This window comes from Leptodactylus fuscus, chromosome 2 (assembly GCF_031893055.1).
Source record: "Leptodactylus fuscus isolate aLepFus1 chromosome 2, aLepFus1.hap2, whole genome shotgun sequence".
Classification (NCBI taxonomy): domain Eukaryota; kingdom Metazoa; phylum Chordata; class Amphibia; order Anura; family Leptodactylidae; genus Leptodactylus; species Leptodactylus fuscus.
The window spans coordinates 259,776,627-259,795,104 of record NC_134266.1 but is presented as its reverse complement, the minus strand read 5'-3'; the positions used below and the strand labels follow the sequence as shown (position 1 = coordinate 259,795,104).

Sequence of the window (18,478 nt, the reverse complement as noted above, 5' to 3'; positions counted from 1 at the left end):
GGGATGTATAGAGCGTCTTTTTTTGCGGGACCGGGTGTACTTTGTAGTTCTACCATTTTTAGGAAATGTTATTGCTTTGATCACTTTTTATTCAAATTTTTATCAGAATCAAAACAGTGAAAAAACGGCGGTTTGGCATTTTGACCATTTTTCCCGCTACGGCGTTTACCGAACAGGAAAAATATTTGTATAGCTTTGTAGAGCGGGCAATTTTGGACGCGGGGATACCTAACATGTATGTGTTTCACAGTTTTTAACTACTTTTATATGTGTTCTAGGGAAAGGGGGGTGATTTGAATTTTTAATCCTTTTTTTGTTTGTTTTTAATATTTTTTTACTTTTTTCAAACTTTTTTTTTTGCATTTATTAGACCGCCTAGGGGTATTGACATGGGTGGGCGGTGTCGCGGATTGTCATAGCGGTGGGGGTCGGCAAACATGGCTGCTCCAGAGCGTTAAAGAGCGCCTCCTGGAGTATCGTTAAGGTGAGGGACAAAGTGGTAAAGTATATGTATATGTGATTGTGTGGGGTTAGGGGCGAGGCTGCAGAGGGCAATATGAATTTTGGGGCTTGCTATGGTCCAAAGTGTGTGAGATTGCAGAGATGGTGGTGTGAGTTTGGGTTTGTGGGGGTCCTGGGAAAAACGTATGTGCGCTATTGTGACGAAAAGTAGCCTATTGCGCAATGGAGTGTATTAACTATGTTTTTGGAAAATTTCAGCCAAATCGGTCGAGCGGGTTTTGCGTGATTGACTAACAAACATCCGAACACACAAACCCACAAACATCCAAACTCACAAACTTTCACATTTATAATATTAATAGGATGTAAGAAATGATATAAAATGTTGAAAGAAAACTAAAAAAAAATTCAAAAATTTAGTTTTGCTTAAAGTCATAGGGCATTCCAACTAGCTATGGCGGCTGACTGGTTAGTAATGGCTCGGTTCAGCGGTTCAGAAAGGGTTAATTTTTCTATATACTCTGGATTAATAGGGTCATCCCAGAGTATGAAAAATGGGGCAAGGGCCAGATATAGTGTAAAATAAAAAATTAACCAGCGCTTTCCCGTTTCCTCGCTCGCTGTTCCGGTTTTCCCTTCTGGGCTGTGTTTATGGTTTGCAGTATTTCCCGCTATAGTTATTTGGCTGTTGGCTCCACATGACCTGGACCCAACTGGACCCTCCAGGCCCCATATTGGGTAGATTTTTTTGGAGTTTTTTCTCTCCTTCGCTTACCATGTGTTAGTTTTTCCTCCATTTTCTGTCCCTGCCAGAAGACTCTACCACTGCAGTAGACTGACAAACTCCATAGAATGGACACGAGGACCCCTAAAAGATCTCCGATACATTTTGTTACAATGTGGCAGCACTTAGCAGTGGGATTTTCTTAACTAACCATACATTTAAATACCAAAGGATATAATGTAACCACAACCTCATCCTTCTTCACAAGACCTTTAAATGAAGTACAACACTCTGCGGAATAAAGCTCCTTGTAGATCTTGTAAGACTGTGAACATAAAACAAAAGCCAGGCTTGGCCAGGGATTTAGAAAGTGACTCCTTTATGGCTCTGTATGATAAATGCATGGCAGCGCATCTGGAGCAGGTGATGGACTGCAAATAACCAGGGGGTCATGTAGGTGAGTGAAGGACACCATGCCAGGGTCTCCTCAAGAATAAATCCTAAGAGCTTGCCACATATTTCTTTACGGATCTGAAATACTTATTTCTATTTATTGTCTTCTGTAGCCAGCTCTGAAGTTTATGTGTTGAAAACATTACTACTGATATGTGTGTATATCTATGGATGGATGGATGGATGGATGGATGGATGGATGGATGGATAGATAGATAGATAGATAGATAGATAGATAGATAGATAGATAGATAGGAGATAGAAGGATAGATAGATAGATAGATAGATAGATAGATAGATAGATAGATAGGAGATAGAAGGATAGATAGATAGATAGATAGATAGATAGATAGATAGATAGATAGATAGGAAATAGATAGATGGATAGATAGATAGATAGATAGATAGATATGAGATAGAAGGATAGATAGATAGATAGATAGATAGATAGATAGATAGATAGATAGATAGATATGATATAGAAGGATAGATAGATAGATAGATAGATAGATAGATAGATAGATAGATATGATATAGAAGGATAGATAGATAGATAGATAGATAGATAGATAGATAGGAGATAGATAGATAGATAGATAGATAGATAGGAGATAGAAGGATAAATAGATAGATAGATAGATAGATAGATAGATAGATAGATAGATAGATAGGAAATAGATAGATGGATAGATAGATAGATATGAGATAGATAGATAGATAGATAGATAGATATGATATAGAAGGATAGATAGATAGATAGATAGATAGATATGATATAGAAGGATAGATAGATAGATAGATAGATAGATAGATAGATAGGAGATGGATAGATAGATAGATAGATAGATAGATAGATAGGAGATAGAAGGATAGATAGATAGATAGATAGATAGGAGATAGAAGGATAGATAGATAGATAGATAGATAGATAGGTAGGAAATAGATAGATGGATAGATAGATAGATAGATAGATAGATATGAGATAGATAGATAGATAGATAGATAGATAGATATGATATAGAAGGATAGATAGATAGATAGATAGATAGATAGATAGATATGATATAGAAGGATAGATAGATAGATAGATAGATAGATAGATAGATAGATAGATAGATAGGAGATGGATAGATAGATAGATAGATAGTTAGATAGATAGATAGATAGGAGATAGAAGGATAAATAGATAGATAGATAGATAGATAGATAGATAGATAGATAGATAGGAAATAGATAGATGGATAGATAGATAGATATGAGATAGATAGATAGATAGATAGATAGATAGATATGATATAGAAGGATAGATAGATAGATAGATAGATAGATAGATAGGAGACAGTAGTATTGCTATGTGTGTATATCTATGGATCTTGATTGATAGACACTAATATAATAGTTTTCTAATGTTATTGTATCTATTTCAGTATCACACATCCCTGTATACACGTATCCATCTGTAACATTATCTTCTATTTATTTATACAAAACACCAAATTTAGACAGCATATCCCAATGTGAACAGGTACAAGCTGCTATGGTAGTAATACAAATACAAGAATTACAACTGTTTTCTGCTCACAATACCCCGACCTATATACACAGAGATGACAGTACACATATAACTATATCATTATATACACACATACATTTACTACCATACAATTTGTGTATAGCAATTTGAGTTTCTACCTATATACATGACTGATCAAGCTAGTAAAAATCCATCTGCAACAACAAAGCGACCTCATACACATGGAATCCTACACTAAACACTAAAATATACGTCTCCTACACCCAGAATAGGTCTACAGTGTGAACACTGGGCAAACAGTATTTAGAGCCACGCTCTATTTTAACTGAAATAACCTTGGATGGATGTGAATGTGAAGTAGGATCTAAGAGTGTCCTCTATTCTGATAAAATAATCCTAATAGTAACTATAGTAACTAATAGTAATACATGTATGTGTATAGAATAGAGAGCTGCAGAGTATTGTAGGAACTATCTGTATTGACCTTGGTGTGGTCTACAAAACGCTGTTGTAATTTTTGCATCTATCTATCTATCTATCTATCTATCTATCTATCTAATTATCTATCTATCTGTCTATCTATCTATCTATCTATCTATCTATGTATCTCCTATCTATCTATCTATCTATCTATCTATCTATCTATCTATCTCCTATCTATCTATCTATCTATCTATCTATCTATCTATGTATCTATGTATCTCCTATCTATCTATCTCCTATCTATCTAATTATCTATCTATCTATCTATCTATCTATCTATCTATGTATCTCCTATCTATCTATCTATCTATCTATCTATCTATCTATCTCCTATCTATCTATCTATCTATCTAATTATCTATCTATCTATCTATCTATCTAATTATCTATCTATCTGTCTATCTATCTATCTATCTATCTATCTATCTATCTATCTATGTATCTCCTATCTATCTATCTATCTATCTATCTATCTATCTATCTATCTCCTATCTATCTATCTATCTATCTCCTATCTATCTATCTATCTATCTATCATCTATCTATCTATCTATCTATCTATCTATCTATGTATCTATGTATCTCCTATCTATCTATCTCCTATCTATCTAATTATCTATCTATCTATCTATCTATCTATCTATCTATCTCCTATCTATCTATCTATCTATCTATCTCCTATCTATCTATCTATCTATCTATCTCCTATCTATCTAATTATCTATCTATCTATCTATCTATCTACTCCTATCTATCTATCTATCTATCTATCTATCTAATTATCTATCTATCTATCTATCTAATTATCTATCTATCTCCTATCTATCTATCTATCTATCTATCTCCTATCTATCTATCTATCTATCTATCTATCTATCTATCTATCTATGTATCTCCTATCTATCTATCTCCTATCTATCTAATTATCTATCTATCTATCTCCTATCTATCTTCTATCTATCTATCTATCTATCTATCTCCTATCTATTTATCTATCTATCTATCTAATTATCTATCTATCTCCTATCTATCTAATTATCTATCTCCTATCTATCTTCTATCTATCTATCTATCTATCTCTCTATCTATCTCCTATCTATCTATCTATCTATCTATCTATATCTATCTATGTATCTCATATCTATCTATCTATCTATCTACTTATCTATCTATCTATCTATCTATCTATCTCCTATCTATCTATCTATCTATCTATCTAATTATCTATCTATCTCCTATCTATCTAATTATCTATCTATCTATCTATCTATCTATCTATCTATCTATCTATGTATCTCCTATCTATCTATCTCCTATCTATCTAATTATCTATCTATCTATCTCCTATCTATCTAATTATCTATCTATCTATCTATCTATCTAATTATCTATCTATCTATCTATCTATCTAATTATCTATCTATCTCCTATCTATCTATCTATCTATCTATCTATCTATCTTCTATCTATCTATCTATCTATCTATCTATGTATCTCCTATCTATCTATCTATCTCCTATCTATCTAATTATCTATCTATCTATCTCCTATCTATCTTCTATCTATCTATCTATCTATCTATCTATCTCCTATCTATTTATCTATCTATCTATCTATCTATCTCCTATCTATCTAATTATCTATCTCCTATCTATCTTCTATCTATCTATCTATCTATCTATCTATCTATCTATCTATCTATCTATCTCTCTATCTCCTATCTATCTATCTATCTATCTATCTATCTATCTATCTATATCTATCTATGTATCTCATATCTATCTATCTATCTACTTATCTATCTATCTATCTATCTATCTATCTATCTCCTATCTATCTATCTATCTAATTATCTATCTATCTCCTATCTATCTAATTATCTATCTATCTATCTATCTATCTATCTATCTATGTATCTCCTATCTATCTATCTCCTATCTATCTAATTATCTATCTATCTATCTATCTATCTATTTATGTATCTCCTATCTATCTATCTCCTATCTATCTATCTATCTATCTATCTATCTATCTATCTATCTCATATCTATCTATCTATCTAATTATCTATCTCCTATCTATCTAATTATCTATCTATCTTTCTCCTATCTATCATCTATCTATCTATCTATCTATCTATCTATCTATCTATCTATCTCCTATCTATCTATCTATCTATCTCCTATCTATCTATCTATCTATCTATCTATCTATCTATCTATCTATGTATCTCCTATCTATCTATCTATCTATCTATCTATCTCCTATCTATCTAATTATCTATCTATCTATCTCCTATCTATCTATCTATCTATCTATCTATTTATCTATCTATCTATCTATCTATCTATCTATCTATCTATCTCCTATCTATCTATCTATCTATCTATCTATCTATCTATCTATCTATCTTTCTATCTATCTATCTATCTATCTATCTATCTATCTCCTATCTATCTATCTATCTATCTATCTATCTATCTATCTATCTATCTATCTTTCTATCTATCTATCTATCTATCTATCTATCTATCTATCTATCTCCTATCTATCTATCTATCTATCTATCTCCTATCTATCTATCTATCTATCTATCTATCTATCATCTATCTATCTATCTATCTATCTATCTATCTATGTATCTCCTATCTATCTATCTATCTATCTCCTATCTATCTAATTATCTATCTATCTATCTATCTATCTCCTATCTATCTTCTATCTATCTATCTATCTATCTATCTATCTTCTATCTATCTATCTATCTATCTATCTATCTATCTATCTTCTATCTATCTATCTATCTCTATCTATCTATCTATCTATCTATCTATCTATCTATCTATCTATCTATCTCTATCTATCTGTCCATCTATCCTTCTATCTGTCTCCTATCTATCTATCTATCTATCTATCTATCTATCTATCATCTATCTATCTATCTATCTGTCTCCTATCTATCTATCTATCTATCTATCTATCTATCTATCTATCTATCTATCTATCTATCTATCTCCTCTATATTACACATACACATCACAGACTCCCAGTACAGTTACATATACTATTCTATGAGCTTTCCTTACTGTAACATCCGGCATTTCCACTACAAATGTCCTTGTGAAATATTTCCTACAATGTCATTTCTCGCTATATTATATTTCTTATTGCTTGTCACCTGTTTACGTATTCCAGTTCAATCATTTATATGGAAACTACAATGTGTTTTTTAGTTATTTATATATCTATTTTTCCTTTGCTTTAGCTCAGCCACAATGGATGGAGAAGATTAATGACACCCAGCTAGACAGTGGAGATCAACTCCGCTGGGAATGTAAGGCATCTGGCAAGCCTCGGCCCATATATCGCTGGCTGAAGAATGGCCTCCCCCTGCTACCCCAGGTACACACATTGCTCAATTAATTACATTTCTGGAAACTTTTTTTGCTACAATAGACAAGAAGACATTTATGTTTCAAGCAGCGACGTAATTCCTGTACTGGGATGAAATTTCATGGTAAGAAGTCGAAAGAGCAAAATATGCCCTTGTACCTGAACATGCAACCGGAGAAGAATGCAAGATGTGCAAGAGATGAGACTTATTACCGTATATACTCGAGTATAAGCCAAATTTTTTATTTATTTTTTTTTGGGGGGAGGGGGTCTATAACCAGCCGCAATAGTAATGTATAGAATCTCCCAAAAAATAGGGAAAAAAAAGAAGCTTTAAAAAAAAAATCTAATAAAATAATAAAGTAAATAAAAGTTGTAAATCCCTCCTTTCCCTAGAATACATATAAAAGTAGAAAATGACTGTGACACACATACACATTAGGTATCCCTGTGTCTACTGAATATAGGGGATCTGCAGTTCTCCTGTTCCGTCGGGAAGGGGTTAATAGGAGCACTGCAGATCCCCTATAGTCAGCCAGGCTGAATTCCAAGTGGGGGGAAAAAAAACAGTCCTTAGGCTCAGGGAAGGGGCAGACAGACAACCAAAACACCCCCTCCCCTTCCCCAGCAACTACTGCACCCAAAAACTCCGACCATTTTAATTTTTGAAATTTTCCAGTAGCTGCTGCATTCCCCCCCCCCCCCCTCGGCTTATACTCGAGTCAATAAGTTTTCCCAGTTTTTTGTGGTAAATTAGGGGCCTCGGCTTATATTCGGGTCGGCTTATACTCGAGTATATACGGTAAATACATCTATTAAATATTCAGGGAAATAATTCAATTTCGTAGATTATTTTCAGAGAAAATATGTATATTGTTAAAAATCATTGAGGAAAATCAACTTCAAAGAAACAGAAATCCGTGCCATCTGTTGTATGGTAATGATCCTATAGGTCAATGTCTGACCCTTTAAATGCAAATATGTTTCCCAGGAAGCAAACAGGGAAACACTGCCTCTGTATGCTGCCCTCTATGGGAAGCTCCCTTGAACATCATGCCCAACTTTTCAACAAGCCTTTATTGCAATGATGCGGGATTTTGCCAAGTCAGTATCATCCAAACTGTGGAAGGTGCTGTTTAGATCTCATTGGATCTCATCAGCACAGCCTAGGGACAACTAATTTGGCAGAGGTGAAAGACTTCTAGACCAGATTATGGGGATATTGTCACTCCTTAGGGAGAGACCACCATGTAGGTGTGTGGAGTCTTACAAAGCCCTTTTCGCTCCACTGTGGGGAATTATGGAAATTATGGAGAATACTGTGGGGGATTATGGGAAGACTATGCAAAGTCAGTTGTCCCTAGGCTGTGCTGATGAGATCCAATCAGATCGAAATGGCGCCGTCCACAGTTGGGATGATACTGACTTGGCAAAATCCTGCATCATTGCAATAAAGGCTTGTTGGAAAGTCGGGCATGATGTTCAAGGGAGCTTCCCATAGAGGGCAGCATACAGAGGCACTGTTTCCCTGTTTGCTTCCTGGGAAACATATTTGCATACTCTTCCCACATCTGGAATGTCATTGATTGACAATTGTAATGGAAGCCGTCAGTGGTCAATCTTGATGATTTGCACCCCCAAGTAGCATAACATTCCTCAGACAACCATCTATAACCTCATTGATAGCATGCCATGCCGTATACGTGCGGGGATCTCTGCTCGTGAAATAAATCCATATGTTTGGAATATTTTGTTTCCATTTTTTTATCATTTGCCTAACACTACCATGTCTAGCCATCCTGTGATTTCCATAAGTCGAAGACTTCTTCTTGGTGTTGCAGTTTCAAGGTTGTGGAGTATAAAAACACGAAGCTTACGTTGCGAGTAGTCTCCATGAATAATTTACCATTACCTGACTTTATTCCCTATACAGACCTACATGTCTTGCTGGTAACTTACAACAACAACAAAAAAATCAACCCGCTATGTTGTCCGATCCTGTGGTTACTCTCTTCTATCTGTACCCAACATACAGACATGGGATACATTACCATATAGTAGAGTAGAGATAGACGGCCATACGACGGCGGGGTTGTTGTCTGTAAAATCTGAGCTGTAGATGCCAAACAGTAGGAACTTTCTAATGAAGATTATTTCCAAAGTTGATTTTTTTAATTTTAGGCGCACAAAAGCATTAAAATACATGACAAGATGAGAGAAATTCATAGCATTGGCTTAGAGGGATGATATTGTGGAACACGTGGTGCATGGCCCTTTATGGTACCAAATGTGTGTCACAAGCCACCCTTGGTACATAGACCGATGGTGGACTGAGGAAGCATCAGCATGGGAACGGCAGTAAGGTGAATACTGCTCTATTTGAAAGCTGTTTGTTTTTTTTGTTTTTTTTTTTGTTTTTTCCTTTAAATGTAGATTGTGAGCCCACATAGAGCTCACAATGTACTTTTTTTTTTTTTTTTCCCTTTCAGTATGTCTTTTTGGAATATGGGATGCAAATCCATGTAAACACGGGGAGAACTTACAAACTCCTTGCAGGTTTTTTGCCCTTGGTGGGATTTGAACACCAAGACTCCAGCGCTGCAAGGCTGCAGTGCTAACCACTGAGCCACCGTGTGGCCCCAAGCTGTTTGTATCCCATAGATAAATTAAAATAAGACATATCACACATTTTCATCCGGAATCATTTATACTACTTCATACTTATAGCGCCCTCTGCTGTTCATTTGTTCTCCTCTTAGAATGTCCACCCCATGATTCATCCTAAGGATCGGCATCCACCACTGGGGAACCACCGGGTCACTGCAGTTTTGTTTCTTTAGTTTATTTCTTTGATTGTTTTTTTATGTAGATTGGGAGCCCCATATGGGGATCACAATGTACATTTTTTCCTATCCGTATGTCTTTGTAGAATAGGAGGAAATCCACGCAAACACGGGAAGAACATACAAACTCCTTGCAGATGTTGTTCCTAGCGGGATTCGAACTCAGGTCTCCAGTGCTGCAAGGAATCAGTGCTAACCACTGAGCCACCATGTTGCCCCCTCTTTAGTTTATTTCATCAGGATTTTCTGTGCTCTTTTATTTAACAATCCTCCTGATGATCCCCTATCATTTACCTATATAGGAGGGAAACACGTTGTGGGAATAGTGTGGGGATTGCGGGACTTCATCTGTCCCATAGCATTTGTTCATCTTTGTAGTGTGTGGTTGTGTGTGTGCTCAGACTTACGCTGGGGATGCCCTATAGGCAAACGGGGGGTTATTCATCCCCCTACAATGAACAGCTTATACAGTCCTATGAAAAAGTTTGGGCACCCCTATTAATCTTAATCATTTTTAGTTCTAAATATTTTGGTGTTTGCAACAGCCATTTCAGTTTGATATATCTAATAACTGATGGACACAGTAATATTTCAGGATTGAAATGAGGTTTATTGTACTAACAGAAAATGTGCAATATGCATTAAACCAAAATTTGACCGGTGCAAAAGTATGGGCACCTCAACAGAAAAGTGACATTAATATTTAGTACATCCTCCTTTTGCCTCTAGTCGCTTCCTGTAGCTTTTAATCAGTTCCTGGATCCTGGATAAAGGTATTTTGGACCATTTCTTTCTACAAAACAATTCAAGTTCAGTTAAGTTTGATGGTCGCCGAACATGGACAGCCCGCTCTCAAATGATCTGAAAACAAAGATTGTTCAACATAGTTGTTCAGGGGAAGGATACAAAACGTTGTCTCAGAGATTTAACCTGTCAGTTTCCACTGTGAGGAACATAGTAAGGAAATGGAAGACCACAGGGACAGTTCTTGTTAAGCCCAGAAGTGGCAGGCCAAGAAAAATATCAGAAAGGCAGAGAAGAAGAATGGTGAGAACAGTCAAAGACAATCCACAGACACCTCCAAAGAGCTGCAGCATCATCTTGCTGCAGATGGTGTCACTGTGCATCGGTCAACAATACAGCGCACTTTACACAAGGAGAAGCTGTATGGGAGAGTGATGAGAAAGAAGCCGTTTCTGCACGTACGCCACAAATAGAGTTGCCTGAGGTATGAAAAAGCACATTTGGACAAGCCAACTTCATTTTGGAAACAAAGATTGAGTTGCTTGGTTATAAAAAAAGGCGTTATGCATGGCGTCCAAAAAGAAACAGCATTCCAAGAAAAACACTTGCTACTCACTGTAAAATTTGGTGGAGGTTCCATCATGCTTTGGGGCTGTGTGGCCAATGCCCGCATCGGGAATCTTGTTAAAGTTGAGAGTCGCATGGATTCCACTCAGTATCAGCAGATTCTTGAGAATAATGTTCAAGAATCAGTGACGAAGTTGAAGTTACGCCGGGGATGGATATTTCAGCAAGACAATGATCCAAAACACCGCTCCAAATCCTCAGGCATTCATGCCGAGGAACAATTACAATGTTCTGGAATGGCCATCCCAGTCCCCAGACCTGAATATCATTGAACATCTGTGGGATGATTTGAAGCGGGCTGTCCATGCTCGGCGACCATCTAACTTAACTGAACTTGAATTGTTTGTCCAAAATACCTTTATCCAGGATCCAGGAACTGATTAAAAGCTACAGGAAGCGACTAGAGGCTGTTATCTTTGCAAAAGGAGGATCTACTAAATATTAATGTCACTTTTCTGTTGAGGTGCCCATACTTTTGCACCGGTCAAATTTTGGTTTAATGCATATTGCACATTTTCTGTTAGTACAATAAACCTCATTTCAATCCTGAAATATTACTGTGTCCATCAGTTATTAGATATATCAAACTGAAATGGCCGCTGCAAACACCAAAATATTTAGAACTAAAAATGATTAAGATTAATAGGGGTGCCCAAACTTTTTCATAGGACTGTAAGTGTATAGGTGTGTGCATTAGCAACTTTGCACTTTAGGAGCTTGTTGACAGATACAGGAACATATATCTTATGTCACATCATGTGTAGGCGGATATATATTTGACATCCATCTTTTCTGCAGTATCACAGTATTATATATATATATATATATATATATATATATATATATATATATATATATATATATGTACCGTATATACTCGAGTATAAGCCGACCCGAATATAAGCCGAGGCCCCTAATTTTACCACAAAAAAACGGGAAAACTTATTGACTCGAGTATAAGCCGAGGGGGGGAAATGCAGCAGCTGCTGGAAAATTTCAAAAAAATGGTCGGAGTTCTTGGGTGCAGTAGGTGCTGGGGAAGGGGAGGGGGTGTTTTGGTTGTCTGTCTGCCCCTTCCCTGAGCTTGAGGACTGTTTGTTTTTTCCCCCCACTTGGAATTCAACCTGGCTGAATATAGGGTATTTAGGATTGAGTTATTTAGAACTTTGATTTACTTTATTTTTTTATTATATATATTTTTTTAAAGCTCCTTTTTTTCACTATTTTATGGGAGATTCTATACATTACTATTGCGGCTGGTCATAGACCCCCCCCTCCCAAAAAAATAAAAAAATATATATTTTGTTTGCTTGACTCGAGTATAAGCTGAGGGAGGCTATTTCAGCACAAAAACTGTGCTGAAAAATTCGGCCTATACTCGAGTATATACGTTATACATATATATATATATATATATATATATATATATATATATATATATATATACCTTAGATTATATAATATATATATATATATATATATATATATATATATATAGATATAGATAGATATAGATATATATAAATTTAAGTATAGAAATTAAATAATATAACACAACAAATTCCCTATATTTTCTATGTGCGTCTGCCTCGCTGCTATCAGTTACATATATTTATTATTCTGTAGAAGATATATACAGTAAGCTATAATGACTAGTACAAGTAATCTGCCGGGCCCGGGTCTCCACGGTGTTTCGCTGACTGATGAAGTTATACTCTGGGGGCTTCATTGAAGTTTTCTGATTTATCTCCAGGCTCGGCAAAAGATCGCCTATTTAAAAGGAAGAGCAATCAGAAAAATTCTTGTATATGTCACACATGTCAAGTTACAGGGAATTTATGGTTTGATTGTCCGGGACTATTGATATTTATTAGAGATGAGCGAACACTAAAATGTTCGAGGTTCGAAATTCGATTCGAACAGCCGCTCAATGTTCGTGTGTTCGAACGGGTTTCGAACCCCATTATAGTCTATGGGGAACAGATACTCGTTAAGGGGGAAACCCAAATCCGTGTCTGGAGGGTCACCAAGTCCACTATGACACCCCAGGAAATGATGCCAACACCTCTGGAATGACACTGGGACAGCAGGGGAAGCATGTCTGGGGGCATCTAACACACCAAAGACCCTCTATTACCCCAACATCACTGCCTAACAACTACACACTTTCCACATTCAAAAAAACCTCTATCAAAGTGGGAAAATACCTGGAAACCTTCTTTACTCCCCAAATGGATGGACACAAACCCCAATTTAAGCTCAACAAACAGTAACAACCACCCCTTTAAATCACGTTCCCCATGACAACCACAAATGGAATAGGCAATGGGAATTCCAAAAGCCCTCACCCTTAACTGTCATTTTGAGTGTGTGTGTGTGTGTGTGTGTGTGTGTGTGTGTGTGTGTGTGTGTGTGTGTGTGTGTGTGTGATGTGGTAAGACCTTCCAAAATTCACTTTTCTAGCCCTTAACATGAGCCCTTCCAAACAAAGTTACATGACCTTAAGCTGAGCTACCAGCAGAGATTGAGGCCCTTGGCATGAGTAGAGCCTTGCACCAGCAGTGTTTTTGGCACTTAGGGTGAGTTGAGCCTTGTACCAGCGTGTGTCCCTTAACATCAGGCGGGCCCTAAGTTCTGCGCTTTGCACAAAAGTTCCACATTAACTAGGCTGAATGGTACAAAGATTAGTAGGCCCGAGAACCAGGAACAGGTCTTGCAATGGCTGTCGGATAACGCTTAAAGCACATTGTCCACCAGCCAGTCAGCCTCTACCTCCTCTTACCCAACAGTCTTGTCCTCCTTCCACCCAAAATTCCCAATCTTCTCAGAACAATAACCCCAACTGTCCCTGCTCCCCAGAGCTGTTCTCCCTTCCTTTGACTGTACCGCAACCTGCCCCTCCATTTCGCGATTCCACGGACCTAACAGACGAGTATCTGTGTCCAGATGCTCAAACACTAGAGTCTCCTCCATTCCATCTCCGGTCGATTTGGTGGCGGATGACCAGCAACCCACCCTCATCGACGACGATGAGACGCAGTTGCTGTCAGGGCAGCCAGTTGACATGCGCATTGTGCAGGAGGAGGAGGCGAGACAGGAGTTGGAAGAGGAGGTGGTGGACGACGAGGACACCGACCCCACCTGGACAAGGCAGATGTCAAGCTGGGAAAGTAGTGTGGATGTTGAGGCAGGTGCAGCACCAAAAAGGGTAGCTAGAGGCAGAGACATGTCCAGAGGCAGAGGTCAGCTGCTTTGCCGAAGCCAGGCCAGACCCGGAATGTCCGAAGATGTTCCCTTTTGTACCCAGCCCAGAAAAACTCCCCCATCGAGGGCACGTTTCTTGAAGGTGTAGAGTTTTTTCAAGGAATGCGCCGAGGACAGATATAGTGTCATCTACACAATTTGCCTCTCGAAATCGAGTAGGGGCCCTGAGAAGAGCAACCTGTCCACCACTTCAATGCACCGTCATTTGGAATCCAAGCAATGGAATCAGTGGCAGGCAGCAACGGCAGGACAAACGTCGCCCGCCGTTCATGCCACTGCCTCTGCTCACAGTGCTGGCGATGCACTCCAGAGGACGAGCCAGGACATCACTTCATCTGCCTCCGCCACTTTGTTGACTTCTCCCTCATCCTCCCCTGTTTCTGTCTTATCTCCTTCTCCTGCACCATCAAAGGCACCATCAGGCGCTTCTTTACAACAACCCACCATCTCTCAGACATTGGAGCGCCAGCAGAAATACACCGCTAACCACCCACCCACGCAAGCCTAGAACGCCAACATCGCTAAACTGCTGGCCCAGGAGAGGTTGGCGTTCCGGCTTGTTGAAACTCCCGCCTTCCCGGACCTGATGGCAACTGTGGCACCTCACTATGCCGTCCCTAGCCGTCTCAACTTCTCCCGGTGTGGCGTCCCCGCCTTGCACCAGCACGTGTCACTCAACATCAGGTGGGCCCTTAGTTCCGCGCTTTGCTGCAAGGTCCACTTGACCACCGACACTTGGACAAGCGCCTGTGGTCAGGGATGCTGCAGTGCTTATCTTTAATGACAGGCAGGGTGAATGTGGTGGAGTCTGTTCCCCGGGTGCAAACTGGGGTGGCCTATCTCCTCTCCCAGGCCAAAATTCATGGCAGGAGTAGACTGAAACCCTACGACGCTGCAACCTCCACCACAGCTACTAGCGGCAAACGCTAAAACACTGGTGTGGGGAGACGTCAGCAGGCGGTGCTGAAGCTCATCAGCTTGGGGGACAGACAGCACAGTGCCTCCGAGGTCAGGGATGCCATCCTGGCTGAGATGGCATTTTTTTTTCCCTGCTACACCTGGGGCCTGGCATTTTTACGCCTGTGATAATGGCTGGAACCTGGTAGCGGCTCTGGAGCTTGCCAGCCTCCAACACGTTCCATGTTTGGCCCACGTCTAACCTAGTGGTGCAAAGTTTTTTAAAAACATACCCAAATGTACCGAAGCTACTGTTGAAAATGCGGCGCTTGTGCGCCCACTTTTGCAAGTGCACAGGAGTCGCTGCTAGCCTAAAAACACTCTAGCAAGGCCTACATCTGTCCAAACACAGGCTGTTGTCCGTCATTCACACACGCTGAAACCCTACAATACCATATCTTGAGCAGGGTGTGTGAGCTGCACAGACCTTTGATGGAGTTCCATCTACAAAACCCAAGGGTTCCTCAAAGTCAGCAACCAAAGTTTCTGCACCATGAGTTTCCAGGGGTGGCAGAGTTATGGCTAGGGGAAGAGGCATGGATAGGGATGATGTCTAGGGGCAAAAGCAGTGTGGATGTGGAGGCAAGCTAAGCAGGAAAAACTGGGGGTACAAGCTAAGGCATGGACTGGGGTGATGTCTAGGGGCAAAAGCAGTGTGGATGTGGAGGCAAGCTAAGCAGGAAAAACTGGGGGTACAAGCTAAGGCATGGACTGGGGTGATGTCTAGGGGCAAAAGCAGTGTGGATGTGGAGGCAAGCTAAGCAGGAAAAACTGGGGGTACAAGCTAAGGCATGGACTGGGGTGATGTCTAGGGGCAAAAGCAGTGTGGATTTGGAGGCAAGCAAAGCAGGGAAAATGGTGGCTAGAGGCAAAGGGATGTCCATAGGCAGCAAGGGCAAAGATGCAAAACTCTCCCGTTTCAAGAATTTTCCTGACTTGTTTCCCCACAAAACATTCCTGGGAGGAGGGCTGAAACACCACCCTCCTCCTCCTCCGCTGTTAGATTTACCCCAGCTACGAGCTGAAAACGCTGCAACACTGGTGTGGGGAGACGTCAGCAGGCTGGGCTGAAGCTCATCAGCTTGGGAGACGGACAGCACACTGCCTCTGAGGTCAGGGATGCCATCCTGGATGAGATGGCAATTTGTTTATCCCCGCTGCCCCTGGGGCCAGGTTTTTTAGCTTGTTGGAGGGCTCTGGAGCTTGCCAGCCTCCAACACGTTCCATGCCTGGCCCACATGTTCAATGTAGTGGTGCAATGATTTTTAAAAACATACCCCAAATTAGCTGAGCTAAGGGTGAAAGTGCGGCACTTGGACACCCACTTTCCCAAGTCTACAGTACCTGGAGCTAGCCGCAATACACTCCAGCAAGGCCTACATCTGCCTGAAGCACCTACTGTTGTGCGAGGTCACCACACGCTCTAACCCTAGATACCGTATGTTCAGCAGGGTGTGTGAGCAGCAGAGACCTTTGATGGAGTACCAGCTACAAAACCCAAGGGTTCCTCAGAGTCAGCTCCCTCACTTTCTGCACCATGAGTTTCCATGGGTGGCAGACTTATGGCTAGAGGCACAGGCATGGATAGGGGTGATGTGTAGGGGCAAAAGCAGTGTGGATGTGGAGGCAAGCTAAGCAGCAAAAACTGGGGGTACAAGCAGCCGGTGACATCATCACTGACAAGCACAGCTGTCTGTCAGCTGACAGGCTGACTTTCACCAAAATGAACAGACAATGGATAGACTCATCATATACATGTCAGTTACATGACAAATTTAGTGCAATTTGCAAGTCCAAGATGGTTTGGAGATCTGCGGAGAGGAATCTCACCACCTCTTGCGGGTGCCATCATTTGGAAGGCAAGCCCTGGGCTCAGTGGGTGAGAGCAAGTGCAGGATAATTGTCGTTTGGCCTGGCGGCCACTGCCTCTTCCACTGTTGACAGGGCTGGCGCTGCAGTCCAGACCAGGAGCCAGGACACCTCCACATCTGCCTCTGACACTTTGGGGAGTTCACCCTTATCCTCACCTTTTCCTGCCATTTCTCCTTTTGCCCGCGCCATCATGCGCCTCTTCCCAGCAACTCCCCATCTCCCAAGCCTTTCATTTCATGCTAAAGTACAGCGCAACCCACCCACATGCCCAAGGCTTCAACGGCCTCATCTCAAGAAATCTGGCCCAGGAGATGTTGGAATCCCGGCTGGGGGACACTCTGCCCTTTTTGGGCAGAGTGTCTACTGCGCCACCGCACTGTGCCGTCCACACCAGCACTTTCCCCCAAACATGAGGCGGTCCCTAAATTCAGCGCTTAGCCCTAAAGTTCCATGTGACCAGTTACGAATGGACAAGTGCATGCGGACAGGGACGCTACCTTTCAATTTGGGCACAGTGGTTGAATGTAGTTGAGGCGTGGACCGGGTCGCAAAATGTGGTGGCCTGACTTGTCTCCCCACACAACATTCCTGGGAGGAGGGCTGAAACACCACCCTCCTCCGCTGTTAAATTGACCCCAGCTACGAGCTGGAAACGCTGCAACACTGGTGTGGGGAGACGTCAGCGGGCCGTGCTGAAGCTCATCAGCTTGGGGGCCAGACAGCACACTGCCTACAAAGTGAGTCATGCCATCCTCGATGAGACGGCAATGTGGTTTTTGCCACTGCACCTGGGCCCAGGCATGTTGTCATGTGTGATAATGGCCGTAACCTGGGATTGGCTCTGTAGCTTGGCAGCCTGCAACATATTCCATGCCTGGGCCACGTTTTTAACTCATTGCTGCTAATCTTTTGAAAAAGGTACCCCAATGTTCCTGAGCTACTGGTGAAAGTGTGGCGCTTGTGCGGATAGTTTTTAAAGTGTATAGTTGCCGCTGCTAGCCTCTATGCACTCCTACAACGCCTGTACCTGCTGGAACAACGGCTGTTGTGCGACGTCTCCACACTGCTGGCACTAAACATATCATGTGTTGAGCAGAGTGTGTGAGCAGCACAGACCTTTGA

At 40.4% G+C, this 18,478-nt stretch overlaps 1 protein-coding gene across 2 annotated transcripts in view; it reads left to right on the top strand.

Annotated features, from left to right (window-relative positions):
• Positions 1-18,478, top strand: part of CNTN5 (contactin 5) — a 1,103,706-nt gene that overhangs the window by 849,464 nt on the left and 235,764 nt on the right. For both annotated transcript variants that reach the window (XM_075266105.1, XM_075266104.1), the window contains one exon: positions 6,922-7,058. In XM_075266105.1, coding sequence (XP_075122206.1) covers positions 6,922-7,058 — 137 coding nt within the window. The remainder of the gene's footprint in view (positions 1-6,921; positions 7,059-18,478) is intronic.